Consider the following 14944-nt stretch of genomic DNA (forward strand, 5'->3'; position numbering starts at 1 on the left):
TAATAAAGCTTCAATTTTGTCGCATATCGAGACTTTTTACAATTCTTTTTGCAGTAGTTTGATGAGTCAGTGAGTTGAGAAGAGAGATTTATTTGATAATGAAACTAGGTCAGCAGAGGAGTGCAATAAATATGAATTGAATTGTATTGAGATGCAGGGAAACCCTGATTATGCGGGGATTCCCCATTAACGAGGATGCGTATATCCGTGATGCTGTTTCTGTTCTGTGAGGATGTGATCGGTTTCCAGGTTTGTACTACGGAGGTAAAGCGCGTTTTCAAACCTCGTTAAGCATTTCGTTAAAGGAATGATGATTGATTGATTGAATAAGTAGGCCTAATCGTTGGTGATAAGCCGCGCAGGATAAAAAAAGCTCCCGAAATGCTTGTCAAAAATACTGGGAACCTAACCAGCTAATTAACAACCACCACAGTCGCATTCACAATACAGGGGCTTGTTTGTCATGATAACTGGGGACATAGTGGCGGATCCAGGGTTCAAATCTGAGTACTGCTCGAAGTAATATTGTGTAGGCCTATATAGGCCTAAAGAATCGGCAAGCCGTAAGCCTCGATCGTGTCTGGTGCACCGATTCACTACCCTGTAGTAAGGTACCACATATGTACGACAAGTATGTTGTACGACATGTTTGTGTGTAAAGTCGTGCAGGCAGATATTGTCTATATTGAAATTGTTGTAGTAGGGGAAATGTTGAATGCCGCTCAAGTGGCACTGGCGGTAGGCTGGATCCGCCACTGGGGGTTCCAAAATCAAAGATTCCCCTGTAACAGATGATGTAATCTTTTTTCTGTTTGAGGTAATTAAAGAAAGGTTTCCACCTTTCAATTCCGCTTACAAAGATAGGCCTACATCAGTGCCTACAGGGAAGCCGAGCATAGTGTGGTGCGAGTATAGAGGAATGCCGATACCTATCAGTGACTTAACAAATGACATCTATTTTAGGTTGGTGTAACCCGTATCAGTTGAGCTTGAACACTGAATTTTTAGGCTAATAAAGACAACAGAAAAAAAAGGATGCCCTCCAAGGTTCACTTCGAAAAACTGGCCCAGCACGACGATTCAAGTGATCAAACCGCCACCTGTCCAGAACGAATCTCAATCTCATCAGATGACGATGAAGATGAAATTTACATCCGCGATAACAACCACGATCCGTCGCTGTCGCGTCCGCTGATGTATCCGCGCAAACCGAGAACGAAGGTCAAAGTGCACAACGCCGCCACCTTCAGGCGCGTCATCAAACCGATCTTGTTCACGATCGCAGCGTTGGCGTTTTCGATCGCGTTGATAATCGTCGTGAAGTACATCGTGAAATCGTTCCGTAAACATTTACAAGTACAACAGGCATTTCTAGCAGCTAATTCCATTCCTTCAAATGCACAGCAACTTATAGGATGCAGTAATATACAAGTAACCGATGTTTGGATTCGCGGCATTCCAAAATTCATCACTGAATCGGCCATTCGCAATGTAGATATCAACGGCGATGGTGTTTTGGATCACCTAGTCGCATTTGGAACCGGTAGGTTGAACAGGCGGCCATTCATGTAATACTGCTTATGTGCCCCATATTGGCAGGGGTGAAAAATAACCCACTTTTCCCAATTTTTTGCCTTAAGAAGGGCATCAACTTTCGCGTCGTCATTTTGATGTACCTGGATTCATCATCGTTGTCTCATAAATGGGTGGCGATGGAAGCGGCTCATTGCGATTAACCAGATGATTCCATCACCCTCTATCGAGGTAGTCAGTAACCTGTCACATTCGAATAAAAAAATTCTTTATTCACTTATTTTCACAAACCACAATAGTTGGTACCGGTATCCGATTATAAAAGCTTACCACCAACATGTTTGGTAACTAACTAATGTTGAGGCAGATCTTTCAGTGAAAGCTATTCAGCCCATTGCCTTTTGGGCTATTCTGCTCTCTGGCGGTGAGGCTCATCATAAAGATTTTCTGGATTTTAGGTGCAGTGAATGAAGATGCGAATCCGTTAGTTTGTAATATATATTTTGATGGAAGTTTCCCGTGTTTCGGGGGAATCCTAGCTCTGAACGGTATCACCGGTGAGGAATTGTGGAGATACTACAGCCGTGAAGAACTGTTCGGATTGAATTGCAACATCGATTTCAACCGCGATGGTGTTTTTGATTGTTTGGGCGGAGGACGTGCCGGTGTAAGTGTGCGATGAAACCGGATTCAGTTCCATAGTTCTGAGTTCCAGTTTAACCTGAGGGTTAGACCTAAGGCTAAACTAAAATGATGCCCTGTTTCTCTGCAGCGGCTGGGTCATTTTTGTAAAATATGATGAAATTTGTAATCAGTTCATTTCTATAGCTGCCGGTTATGGTAAAATTCATCACGATTTAAAAAAAGTAATTATGTACAGGGTAGATAGGCGGCCGGCCGGGTCAATTTTTCAGCTCAGCAAAGCGGAGAAACAAAGGTATCAATTTTTTAGCCGAAGCAATTGAAAAATTGAACCAATTCTTACTATGGACTTAAGCTTTGGAACAGGGACACAGGGTACTAACTTGAACTGTGATTCATTTCTCACCCATCATCAAATGACATTAGAATGACATTTCTTCAACCTGATTTTTCAGGCATTCAGTCTAGTCAGTGGTAGAGATGGCAAAGAAATTTGGACATTCGATGCGGAGAAAGCACGTCGTAGATTCGGTATTATGAATCTGTACACCGCTCAGGCAATCAAAGATTACAACGGCGATGGGATACCTGAGGTTTTGGCTATACACGGAGGAGACCCTCTACGAGAACCTGGTAAAGAATATACTTTTAATACTTTATCTAATAATGGTATTTATTTAATATGATATATGTATTAAATAATGTAATCTGATAATTGGCATTTTAGCTCACTTGGGATGAAGCCCCAGCAGGCAACTACATTCACTTTCTATCCCCTGAAATATGGTCTTGATATTTGGTTTATGTATACATCTACCCTAGATGCATCTGTAGCCCAAAAATTGACCCCATCGGAACCAAGATGGGTGACTCGTGGCCATTATTGTTCGGCCAAATCAGCACTTATGTATTGTAAACCTGTTAGTTTCAATGGGAAATTGTAAAGAAGCCTTGAGGTTTGGTTCATAAGGCCTAACATCACAGGAAAAATTAGGTCCATCGGAAACAAGATGGGCATTTAATTTAGGTCTGCATTCTCAGGCCTCTACCTCTTTATGGCTTATCATATTAATTACAATGTACATTGAAATTCTAGTTTATCGTATAAGACAGGTTTTCAGTTATTTTTATTAAATCCCCCACGAGGTCAAATAACAGCAATAAGTTTCTCTCCAAATTGATTTGGCTCTATAGGCCCCTATAGACTTATAGACTTTATTGTTTTACAGGTAGTAAATTACGATTGGCCGGTCGTCTGATTATATTCAGCGGAGCTGACGGTGAGGTATTGCGGGCGGTGACCGTACCGGACAGACGCGAATCATACTATTCGCCTCAGATTCATACGTTATTAGACGGTACGCAGGTCGTACTGTTCGGCACGGGCGGTGAGACGCATCCCGGCTCATTTTGGTACATCGGCCTCGATGATCTCTACAGAGGAAATGTTGATAAGGTAAAATTGTAGATAATGATGGTTCAAGTAATGAACAGTGGGAATTGAAATTGTGTTTCAACTGGCGTGCCCAATTACTTATTCAGAATGTTTAGGGTACCTAGTACAGGTTGGCCACTAACCTCCTGGAAAGTCAGGGAATTTCTTTTCCTTAAAAAAGAAGGGGATTTTGTTTAAAAGAATAAAGCTAAAACTCAGCGAAAAGTCAGGCAAATTTGTTGAAATTGCCAGATTACGTGTAAATTCAAACTGTTTTCATCTATGTCTTATATATTTGACTGTCTTAGTTGATTGGAATCTTAGCAGATCAAGTCAGGGGAAAACAACATGCATGTCGGGGAAAAAGCAATTCAAACAAAAGTGGCCACCCTGTAGTAGTAATGTTGTATTTTGTTAACTGTTGTGCCATAGAGTACCTGCTTACCGGTATATTCAACATGTTATCATTGTTTAGGCGCAGAAAGTATATTCGGATAAATTCAAAGGTGTGATGACTCCGCCGGTGTTGATCGATTTGAACGGAGATTTCGTCGAAGATATCGTATTACCGATTTATAATTCTACGACTATCGCGTTCGATGGAAAAACGTTTGAACCGCTGTGGAAATACCACGTACCTTGGTCAGAGTCTTATAGGTAGGTTCAGTTAGTCAAATCCATGCATGATTTCATGGGCGAGGTATCGCTTACTTTATACCTCAGTGACTGATTGATTTTTGTTAGAATTTTAAAAACCGGATCCAGAACATTTTGGAATTTACCTCAGTATCCCTCGATATTACTATGATAGTTAGCTTCTTGATTGTAACCTGAATACCGTAAGGTTGATATTGAATTCATACCCTTGAGTATGAAACTATCCCAGTTGTATGCAGCTAGTTAAGATAAGTTCACTTTCGAAGACCAGATTTTTTAGTTTTAGACACTGGATCTGGAACTGCGGCGATTTAGACCTAATTCAGATATTGATTAAAATATCTGATACAGAATGATTCAATATTTTCCAGTACTCCAGCAGTTGGTTATTTTAATGACGATGCTGTCCCTGATTTCATGGTTCATTGGCAAATAGGACCAGGGTATCCAATATACTATCACTCCATCGTAAGTACAGGCATCGCATCAGGAGAAAGAAAACATTCACAGAAATTTACCTAATCTGTATGAAAAATGTGACGATTATTTATTTCAAGCTTGTAATTTTTTTTATTACAAAAATTGTTCTTCAAGGTAAAGTAGTTTAATCTAGGTCCTTGAAGCAATTTTAATTTTGCTTTGATTTTCACCTTAACATTCACTGGTTAGGTGTCGGTATATTAGATGACACTCCTACAAATATAAATGATGGTGTTGGTATATCAAATAAACTCTTGGAGGTTTGGAGCAAATCTTTAAAATCTTATGCTATTACTGGTTTCTATTTCATTTCTGAAATGCTTTTAAACCTTTTATCTTTTAGTACTCAAGTTTGTTATCCTTTTAATCAACTAATTTTAAAGTGTGGATCATTGGTTATTGCTGTCAAAAATGATTGAAAAAAAATAATGAAAAAATCAATCAATCAAAAAGTTACTAAAATTAGAACTAGAATACTAAAGCTGTAGTACATTACTCACTTCTGGTGAGGATTTCTTCTTATGGAAATTATATACTGCTATTGAAAAAACTCCCATCCAGACGATACTGCATATCACTTTCAGACAACTATTTTGGATGGAAAAACTGGTAAACCATTGATAGACCCAATTCGTGATTCCGTCGGAGCGCAGGCATCGCCCTTGACTGTAAGCGTTGAAGGTCATGGCAATGACATATTTCTTTATTGGATAGCTGATTGCCAAGGTCACGAGCGAGAAGGAGGAGAATTTACATTCATCAACGGTATGTTTGAAATCGAAGTGAACTGATCGATACGACTTATGAAATCGTAATTGTTTAGTGAATCATTTCGTATTTCAGGCACTAACATTCACGAACAAAGTCGATCAGATTTCTGTCGACTTCGTTTTAAATCGTCCGGGTTTAGTAAAATGTATGCAATCAGTAAAAATGTTAAATCACCCGGAGTGAAAGTTTACTATTCAGGTAAATTATTAAGACTGGTTTTACTCACTATGTGCCCAATGAAATTTTTAAGTCCTAAAACTGATTTTGGATATGAATATTTACTGAACCCAATTCGGGTAATTGAATGAATACTATATTCCAGTTGAACGTAAAGACATTGAGAAGGCAAGTTGGGTTAATACGACGAAACAAGGATTAGACTTTGTGGAGAAACATCCGGAACATTTACGACGCTACCTCAAATTTGCAAAACTTTCTAAAATCGATATGATGAATAAACCAATCAATAAGTTAGAGGTTCGTACTGTCTTCCTCATGTTAAGAGTTATTCAATAATCAAGAAAAAGGCAAAAAAATTGACACCTTGTTGCTGGATTGTTAAGTAAACTGCAATAAGATCTGTAATCAGTTTGTTTCCATAATGGCTGGATCTGTTATGGTTAGCTTGCTCAGGTCATGGTTTAAAAAAAGTAATGTACAGGGTAGATATAGGCGGCTGGTCGGGTCAACTTTTAAGCTCAGCAGAAATGAGTCTCTTTAGCCTAAGTGATACATTTTATGTCTATGGCAAATTGAATAAAAGTATGTAATATATTGTATTTTAGAGAGTTGATTACGGCCATGATGATGAGGCTGACCTGGCAGACGACTTCAGTGAGGAAGATGCAAATTATCTGAATGAACTGTTGAAGAAGTACGGCGCAGACGATGAAGACAACGACCTGGAAAACATTGCGCCGCCGAGACATGAGCCGAGTTTGAATCGTCACCGGCCGTATCCGCATCAATCGAACATCGGTCGTATTTCCGATCATGACGGGATTCCCGGACGACGGAAAATCGATTACCGACGACGAAGGCCTAGTTACAGACGTCGACGGTCAACTCACAGCGGGCGACAAGGATCACGAGCAAACGATTTTCGCAAAACGACAAAAATTGAGGATTATCTGAAAAATGCGCGTGGCAACGAGTTGAAATCCGAGGCCGAACGCGTCGATATGAACGACATGATGAGGGATGAGAATATACGAGCCAAAATTGAAAATCATCTAAATCGGGATCGTGACGCGTTGGCGAAAAAGTTAAGAAAGAAACGCCACCTAGGTCCCCACGATGATGCAGGATTACAGCGACTTTTATCCACCGGTAATTCATTCATCAACGTGTATCTTGTTTACTGCTGGGGTGAAAAGTTTATGAACTGCAAAAAATTCGATAATTATCTCAGATTCATCTCTAACGCAATATTGATTTTGCATTCTTGTTTTCTTGTTTCAATGTATAGGTACACTTGCGCCGAGTTTGTTACAGGCCAACCATCCCGACTTCAATCATTCCATCGATCTCGTGTTCGCCACGTATTGGTTTTTTCCGGCGAAGACGCAAACGTTACTTCCCGCCGATCAAAAATGCATCGACGATTTCATGGCTCAAGAAATGCGACGCTTTAATCCAAAAAGTAAGGAGATTTAACTTCTAAAAAAGAAATCGTGGCCCAGGAAAACTCAAAGTGCATTCAATTATCTATTTGAAGGTAAATATTTTCACATGGATAGAGATGCGTATAACCACGCCGCCGAACACGAGTGCCTCGAGAAATCTGGCAATAAAGTCGACGATAAACACGGAACGTATCAAAGTCAAACTAGTTACAATCCTTATAACTTACTGATGGGACAAATGACTGTGTATAGGTAAGCTATTTCACAATTTTTCCTATATCAATGTTGTGCATGCACCGACGCTTCTTTGCCCGCCCTAAATGTACGGTTGCCCTCCCAATTCTTCGAAACTGGGATTATTACAAGAATATTATTTGCCAGATAATAAATTGTGGCAGATGACTGCACATTATTTCAGTATCTATAATATAAGCTAACTGCAAAACTATGTCATGGGTTGGCGCAGTCTGTGGCGCTATGCGTTAAACAAGTTTTATGGTACCAATTGAAAGATAACGGCTGTATGTATGTTTTAGTATTGCATCGATTTTGTGTTGTTGCGATAAAGTTTAGACGCTCTGCGTGACATCACGCACGCGCTGTTCTTCGAATATCAACTTTGTAACTGCTATCAGGGTCTTCTTTTGATTAACAGTTAAATACAAAAACAGCATATGTACTTTAAACGTTCTCCCTCCACGGATTCTTGGCTAGTTGACAATATTTCCGTAATCGGGAACTTATAAGATTTTGGCACAAAACTGTGAGTGACTGATAGACATAGCTCCTAGCTTCAAACACTGATTACAGGTATATTAAAATCCTTTTGTTCCCACTCTTATGTATTTGACCACAAATATAGGATTATGTGAACATGAAACCCATTATCCTTCAAACTTAAAAGGTGACAAACTAATCTACTTGAGGAGTAAAATCTAGACGTCACAACACCAGGCGTAATGAACGTTCTTTGATTTTAATCTGTGATGAATTTAGTTTTTAAACATTTGAATTGTAGAATAGTCGGTTTTGTACATGTAAACATGTATGTTTGAAGTAATTAAACTTGGCTGAACAAAAGAATTATCGGAATTACCACCACGTATGAATTTAATCATCGCCTTAAGCCAGGAGAAAGTGCATCATCACGCAAATTGACATTTTCTCCCGTCAGATACGCAATATCCATATATGTATATCGTAACTAAGCAACGGTGACCTACTGTTCACTTAAAACTTACCGGGTATTCTATTAGCGTATTAACGGTTTTGGCCTGAAGTTTAATGCTTGTTGAAAAGTTACTGATTGCGGGGTTCAGTCCTTGAAAGTTTTGAAATACGAATTGGGTCAATTCAAGGCCTCAAGTATCATGGAATGTGCTGTAAAATCGTTAAATCATTGTGATTGTCCTTGAATGGCATCAGTCATTAGTTCTCATCTGCAGATCCGAGATACAAGTTCACTGTTTAAGCTCTTAAAATCTACTGATTAGATAAGAATGCCTGGAAAATGTAGATTTCAGGATTCATGGCTTAAGCATGACGATTATATATAAGGCCTGGAATCAGAGTCAAAAAAGTCCTTGAAAGTCATTAGGCCTAAATGAGATAGGTCATGGACACTATGAACCCTGCAATTGTGAATTGTGAAATGGATAACAGTCGAAGCAAACAGTGAAAGATACTGATATTCATTTCATTTTCGATCTTTTCATACACAATTTCGGGTGGTCGAAGCTTAAATCTGGAAATCAGGAAAAGTCTGGGAATTTTCTCTTCTTTAAGAAAGGCAAGGAATAAAACTTAAAACCGGGGTTAGCCAGGGAAATAAAATCAAACAGTTTCCATCTATGTCTTACGTATTTGACTGTGTTAATTGATTGAATTCTTAGCAGATCAAGTTTAAGGGAAAATAACGTGCATATCAGGGAATAGTGGAAGCTTGTCAAATAAAAGTGGCCACTCTGAATAGATTCTCTTTGTTGTACCGAATAAGTCTTCACTGAGGATCGAATTGAAAATGAACATTTGGAAATTATCGCGTAGTAAGCTATCTATAAGACCTAATACGCGCTGGTAAATTAGATTTAGTCAAACAGCTTTATGTTTGGCGTCATTTGTTCGGTGGGAATTGTGTAAGCCTAATTTAATTCGACGCGATCTAGTAAACTAGTTCTATATCAGAAGACACGTAGTCGCGGAGTTAGCCAGAAGAATCTCCGCGAATAACGGAATAATAAGCTTAAATCGCGTTAAACCCCGTCGACGGACGAGAACCGATTATTGTATAATAACCATTCATTGAAATGACGTCAATCTCTATTGATCAACACTTCGTCATATATCGATGGATGTTACCGTTGTCTGCTGTGACCAGGTGCGTCTTGACTCGTATATGTGTGTGTAGCGCGCTTAGCGATTCGGATGACAATCGGAGAATGTAATGGTTGAAAAATCAAGGGCGAATCCACATGGAGCTGACACCAAAAAACATTAAAGTCATCGGGTCTCGGGTTTTATAGACATGGTATTAGATTTTACCAGGGGGGGGTTAACTTAATTCATTTTCAATTAAGTTAACCCCTGGGTTAAAGATAATACTAGTCTATAAAACTTTCACCAAGTCCGGAGAGTGGCCAGTTCTCACTGTATACCGCGTGTACTAAGAGCGATACACCACTGACTCTAAGGTTCTCAGTGAAATAAAACTGGGCCCCCTTGGGTTATTAGTGTCGAAATTAGCATCCCAACGACAGCCTCTGTGTATGATTGTGGCCTGTGCAGGCGTGCATTCAAGATCGTGTTGCCTTGTAACTCGAAAAAGGAAATTTCTGTCTTGTTTCAGGATGGGAATGATGCTTATTTGTTAAAATGAATTGCAGTTTATTTTCTTGATTGCTCGTAGTATGGATTTTTTCAAGAAAAAAAAATGGGAGGGCGAAGGGAAAAAAATGAAAAATGAAAAGAACTCTTTTGTTATAAAGCGCTTTTCAGGTCAAGGGAATGGGAGAAAAAATAAATCTAGAAATTTCTTATCATTTGAGTATTTTCCGCGTAAAATTTTGGAAGAACTGCAAAATAGAAATAAACGAAAGAGTGGATGAGGTGCTGAATTAATTATGCGAATGATGGAAAAAAGTGAAGGAAATAAACTTTTTGCCCATTACTGGATGGAAAACTAAGAGACGGAAATTGAAAAAATTGTGATGAAATTTGCAATGAAAACACGACGAAGGACTGAAAAATGAAAAAAAAAAATCAATTTGTTGATTTTTGTGCAGTTACAGGAGGCGAATCTGTATGTCGCGTAATCAAAAACTTGTCCTTGTGTTGGTGCTATCATAAAATTTGTATTCAATAAGGGTTTAACAAGTTTCGAGGAACCGTTAGCAATGCAGGTTTAGTATTTCACTAATGAATAAGGTAAACTGGGATACCTTTTGGGATTTGAATTTGTCGACAATGTTAAGAGTGTGCGTTATACCATCGTTTCATTAATTCAAATGCCATCTTGACAGTTGACGGTAAATATCCAGCAGATCCTTAATTAATCCCAGAGAATAGGTGCTTTGGGTTTTGCATATGATTACTGGAGTGGCATTGCGCAATTTCTTGGATCGGTCTGAATGCAGTACAGAACTGACTTTGATATCTGATCTGATTATCTGAGAATAAACAAGCCAAGTTATCAACTCTGTTGACTTTCATCCCATTTCATGTATATGTTTATGCTTTTATTGTCATCAGAAAGTTTTCCTTGCATATGTCAATGTTTTCTGTATTGGGGAGGCCACAGACATACAGTCCCAGAAGGGTTTGTCTAACCACATAAAAGGCATATCGTACTCGGTAATTTTCATTGGCAATTACAGGTAAGTACTGTTGACCTGAGTTGTTGACGTGAGTGCTAGGCAGAGGTCAGATAAGAATCTCATCTGCTTCTATTAGGAGTAGCAAGAAATTGAAATTTCATTGCACGGCCCTACCCCATGCACCCCTTGGCACTCTCCCTGTTCATCTCTGATGTAACTCGGAAATTGTCAGTTCGTGCTTCCAGTGGACCGTTCTGTTTTTCTCGTAATTTAATACTGATCGAATTGAATAATAGTTTTGTTTGTCGTTTTCGTTTCCAGAATGCGTATTACATGTAACTGTAAAGGAGACGAACGTATGAAATCACCAGGAGCACGGTGTAGCCGTGTACTGCCGTATAAACAACAAGAATGGGCTGGATATATGGGCACGTATGGAGACAGTCACTGGAATCCGAGGTCTAAAACATCGTCGTAACAACTGAATTCTGGTTCTGTGAAATGATTTATGTAATGATATGAATCCTTATGAGTGGATGATTTGCATCTTAAGATGGAATACAGTAGTGGGCTAGGGCCTACTATAATACATAATAATGAAACCATGTCAAAATGCACTGAGTGATGAAATATTTATAGTGCAATGCTAATGTATATATTCAGGTTTGTAATGCGAGTAATATGCAGGTGGGTTCTTTCTTAATTTGATTGGCACTGGCCAATTTCCAGAAAAAAAATTTAATGTTTTTGCTCATATATGGCCTGTGAGCGATTTCCACTGATATGACGAAAGCCTAAATGAATGAATGAGCAAATTTGATATACAAGTATTATGTTGTAATAGTTGTAAGCGTAGATTAACTTAAATTAAAAACAAGCGGAACTGAATTCTTTGTGAGCCCCCCCCATCCCCCTACAGGCTTAATATTTTAAACTGAAAAATCTTTGCAGGGGTGGACTCATGGGAACTTCTTTTGGAATCTCAGAATTTTTAGTGCCCATTTGTTTGAAAATACTTCTTTTTCAAAATCGCCACAATTGAGTCGAAAACAGAAATCTAGAAAAAGCAATTTATGTCTTAACCAATGAAAAAAATGATGGAAATTCTGGAAATGTGTTAAAAGGGTGCTGCCAGAAAGCTCTTTTTTTATTAATTTGCCCTGAAAATATTTCAAAGACCCTCCACTCTTTGACCCCTGGTCTATCCCTGTTTTTGAAAGTATGGTTGTTCGCATGAGGTGATGTAATTCCAGCTTAGACCGTTCAGCCATAATTTTGAAAACACATCAAATAATCTTCTCAATAAATGTGAACAGTATTAATCTTTTTGTTTTCCTCATCTGAAAATTAATGTCTAAAAAAGACTGGTCCTGGATTATATTTACTATATGGGAGTCCTCGAATCACAGGTTTTGTAGAAACTGTTGTCAGTGCGATGACTAATCATGTACTATGTTTTAAAGTATATTATCAAGACGAAGTATTGCGCATTTAGCATAATATGTTTTTTTGTGTCCATACCATATCAATTCAATCGTAAAACGTCAAACGATTTTGTATTTTGTATTGTATTGTAAAAATGGTACCTTGTTTCTCCTAATCGGCCAGGTCATTTTGTGAACTGCAATAAAATCTATAATCTGTTGATTTCTCAGTAGCTGCCGGATCTGTTACGGTTAGCTTGATCATGATTTAAAGTATTTTAAGATTTAAAGTATTTTACAGGGTAGGTAGGCGGCCAGCCAGGTCAACTTTTAGGCCTAGCAGAAAGGAGAAACGAGGTATAATTCTTTTTTTAGCAATTTTTTTTTTGCAATATGATATCATTCATTATGTCGAGAAGAGCAGAGAGAAGCACATGGGGCATATCAATCAAACTTTTTCCTAAATGAACTACTGCTATAGCTGCGTTCACACTAGATTCGGCGTTTACGAAGTACCGTACTTTGCTGGTGCCAAATTCACCAAAATACGGCGCTTACAAGGCCAGGTACGTTCACACTACAAGTCGGCAATTCAGCACTTAGTAAGCCCAGTATAGTAGTCGCCCGGTGTGCCAATAGAGGGGAGTGTAATTAGTGTTAAATGTTTTGTACTACGCGGATGTAAATACGCGGCTAGCTAAGCGCCGAATCTGCATCCACACTACAGAAAATACGCGGCCAGCTCCGTGCCGTACTGAGATCAGGTTTTCGGTGCAGAATCGCATTCTGCGCTTAATAAGCCGCGTATTTCAGTACGGAACTGAATAAGCCGCAAATAGGCCTTGAATAATTTCCTAGTGTGAACGCTTAGTACCATACTGAAATCATAGTGTGAACGCAGCTTGTAACTAGAATCTGATACTTCCTGGATGTTTGGTATCTCTTATTTTAAAACTTTATTAACCTAGCATGGCTTCGAGACTTTTTCACTCGCCACTACAGCTCCAGAGGTTTTTTGTTTCGCCTTGTATTGTGATGTCATTTCATGTCTTTATCTTAAAGCTATCTTCTTGTTGCTTATGCATAACTCAACTGTGTTTGTGAGCTGACGTTATAGCTGCAATTCATTTTCTTAGTACAATTTATAAAGCCATTTGATTTAGATTAGAATCAAGAATAAACTAGATAATTGATTCATTAGAATCTCAAAATTTATAATGGGAATGATTGATTCTCGTGAAATACCGGTTCTTGGGAAGCCAAATACGATAAGTCCATAGTTAGGACAATAGAGCCTATACTTGATCCGGTGAAATTCATCTGGTTAGGCTGATCCAAACATAATGCATTCATATGGGATGTCCAAGAGATGTGAGCTGTACTTCGTTCGAGCCCTTGTGTTCAAATTGTTGCATTTATTTCAGTGCTCCACAACGAAGAAAGTTTTTTGTATGAAAAGGCAATCGGTCATCGACCATCAAGTCAGGGAAAGATGAAATTCTTCCATGGAAGGGTATGGTTGCATTACTAATGCGGTTTATGTAAATACGTGTAAAACAATTCCTCCAAGATTGCTTTTAGAGTTCAAGGTCACTATGTAAGGAGTTTTGGCAGAACATATAATATATATTCTAAGTAAAATAATAAGTCAATGGACGTTGTGTGCAATGATAAATATATATATATATATATATATATATATATATATATATATATATATATATATATATATATATATATATATATATATATATATATATATATATATATATATATATATATATATATATATATATATATATATATATATATATATATATATATATATATATATATATATATATATATATTGTATATTGTGTAAGATATATGTACATCTATATTTTTGTGGTGAATGTAAATATATATATTTATCTAATAATCGAAAAAAGGCTTTGTAAATCTCTGTTTTTAATGGTATGGGATTCAAAACCATTATAGCATGTGGACTTTATAAGAGCCAGGGTGTGTGTCAATTGTTGTATATTTATAACAAAATTAAGATGTTTTAAAACTGTTCCATCCATCTTGAATTTGATTCTTTTTGCCGATGGCAATTCGTAATTTTACGCCCCTTGCTCAATATCATGAATATAGCCTGGGTTTGATTTTATTCTCATTGTCTTGGTACCGTACGCACATGATCTCTCATCTAGAAAAAAAGAAACTGGTAAAAAATACCGCGTCCCATCTTATTGTTACATTATAGTTTCGAGAATTCTTCCAACTCTTATAACGAATGAAACGATTTTCATAAACGCCCCTGACTTCTACATGAATGTTTAATGGTTTTCATAGAAAAATGCCACATCAGCCGAAAATTACATTACTGTCACGCACGTGTCGTGTGATACTTGGCGTCGTTTCTAGGATACGAGTACGTCATCAATCCCGGAAATCAGTACAACGCGGTAGCGCTATCTTCCAGCGATGATTTCATGATATAAAGGCGAATAATTCGATTGAATGATTTTAAAGTTTTTAACGTTACGAAAAAATAATCCTCGCTCGTAGTGGATTTTTAAC

At 38.0% G+C, this 14944-nt stretch overlaps 1 protein-coding gene across 2 annotated transcripts; it reads left to right on the forward strand.

The window, feature by feature from the left end:
• The first annotated feature begins 173 nt into the window (after positions 1 to 173).
• Positions 174 to 14040, forward strand: LOC141907325 (uncharacterized). 2 transcript variants are annotated; one of them, XM_074796930.1, is made up of 14 exons: positions 174 to 249; positions 964 to 1543; positions 1992 to 2200; positions 2631 to 2808; positions 3405 to 3631; positions 4086 to 4267; positions 4639 to 4735; positions 5332 to 5512; positions 5591 to 5716; positions 5841 to 5995; positions 6304 to 6847; positions 6987 to 7160; positions 7236 to 7395; positions 11277 to 14040. In XM_074796930.1, the coding sequence occupies exons 2-14, from the start codon at positions 1036 to 1038 to the stop codon at positions 11431 to 11433; spliced, it is 2898 nt and encodes a 965-aa protein (XP_074653031.1). In that variant the 5' UTR covers positions 174 to 249; positions 964 to 1035; the 3' UTR covers positions 11434 to 14040. The 2 variants fall into 2 exon arrangements, with proteins under 2 accessions (XP_074653031.1, XP_074653032.1); XM_074796931.1 differs by having other exon boundaries at positions 199 to 264.
• Positions 14041 to 14944: the final 904 nt, after the last annotated feature.

The sequence above is a fragment of the Tubulanus polymorphus genome, chromosome 6, assembly GCF_964204645.1.
Source record: "Tubulanus polymorphus chromosome 6, tnTubPoly1.2, whole genome shotgun sequence".
In the NCBI taxonomy this organism is placed as follows: domain Eukaryota; kingdom Metazoa; phylum Nemertea; class Palaeonemertea; order Tubulaniformes; family Tubulanidae; genus Tubulanus; species Tubulanus polymorphus.

What these genes read in the sequence shown, in the direction of transcription:
- LOC141907325 (XM_074796930.1), top strand. Translation starts at nt 1,036, where the DNA reads ATGCCCTCCAAGGTTCACTTCGAAAAACTGGCCCAGCACGACGATTCA. An exon ending in TGGGCGGAGGACGTGCCGGT is followed by an intron (nt 2,201 to 2,630) that starts GTAAGTGTGCGA and finishes CTGATTTTTCAG; the next exon opens with GCATTCAGTCTAGTCAGTGG. An exon ending in AGTGAAAGTTTACTATTCAG is followed by an intron (nt 5,717 to 5,840) that starts GTAAATTATTAA and finishes ACTATATTCCAG; the next exon opens with TTGAACGTAAAGACATTGAG.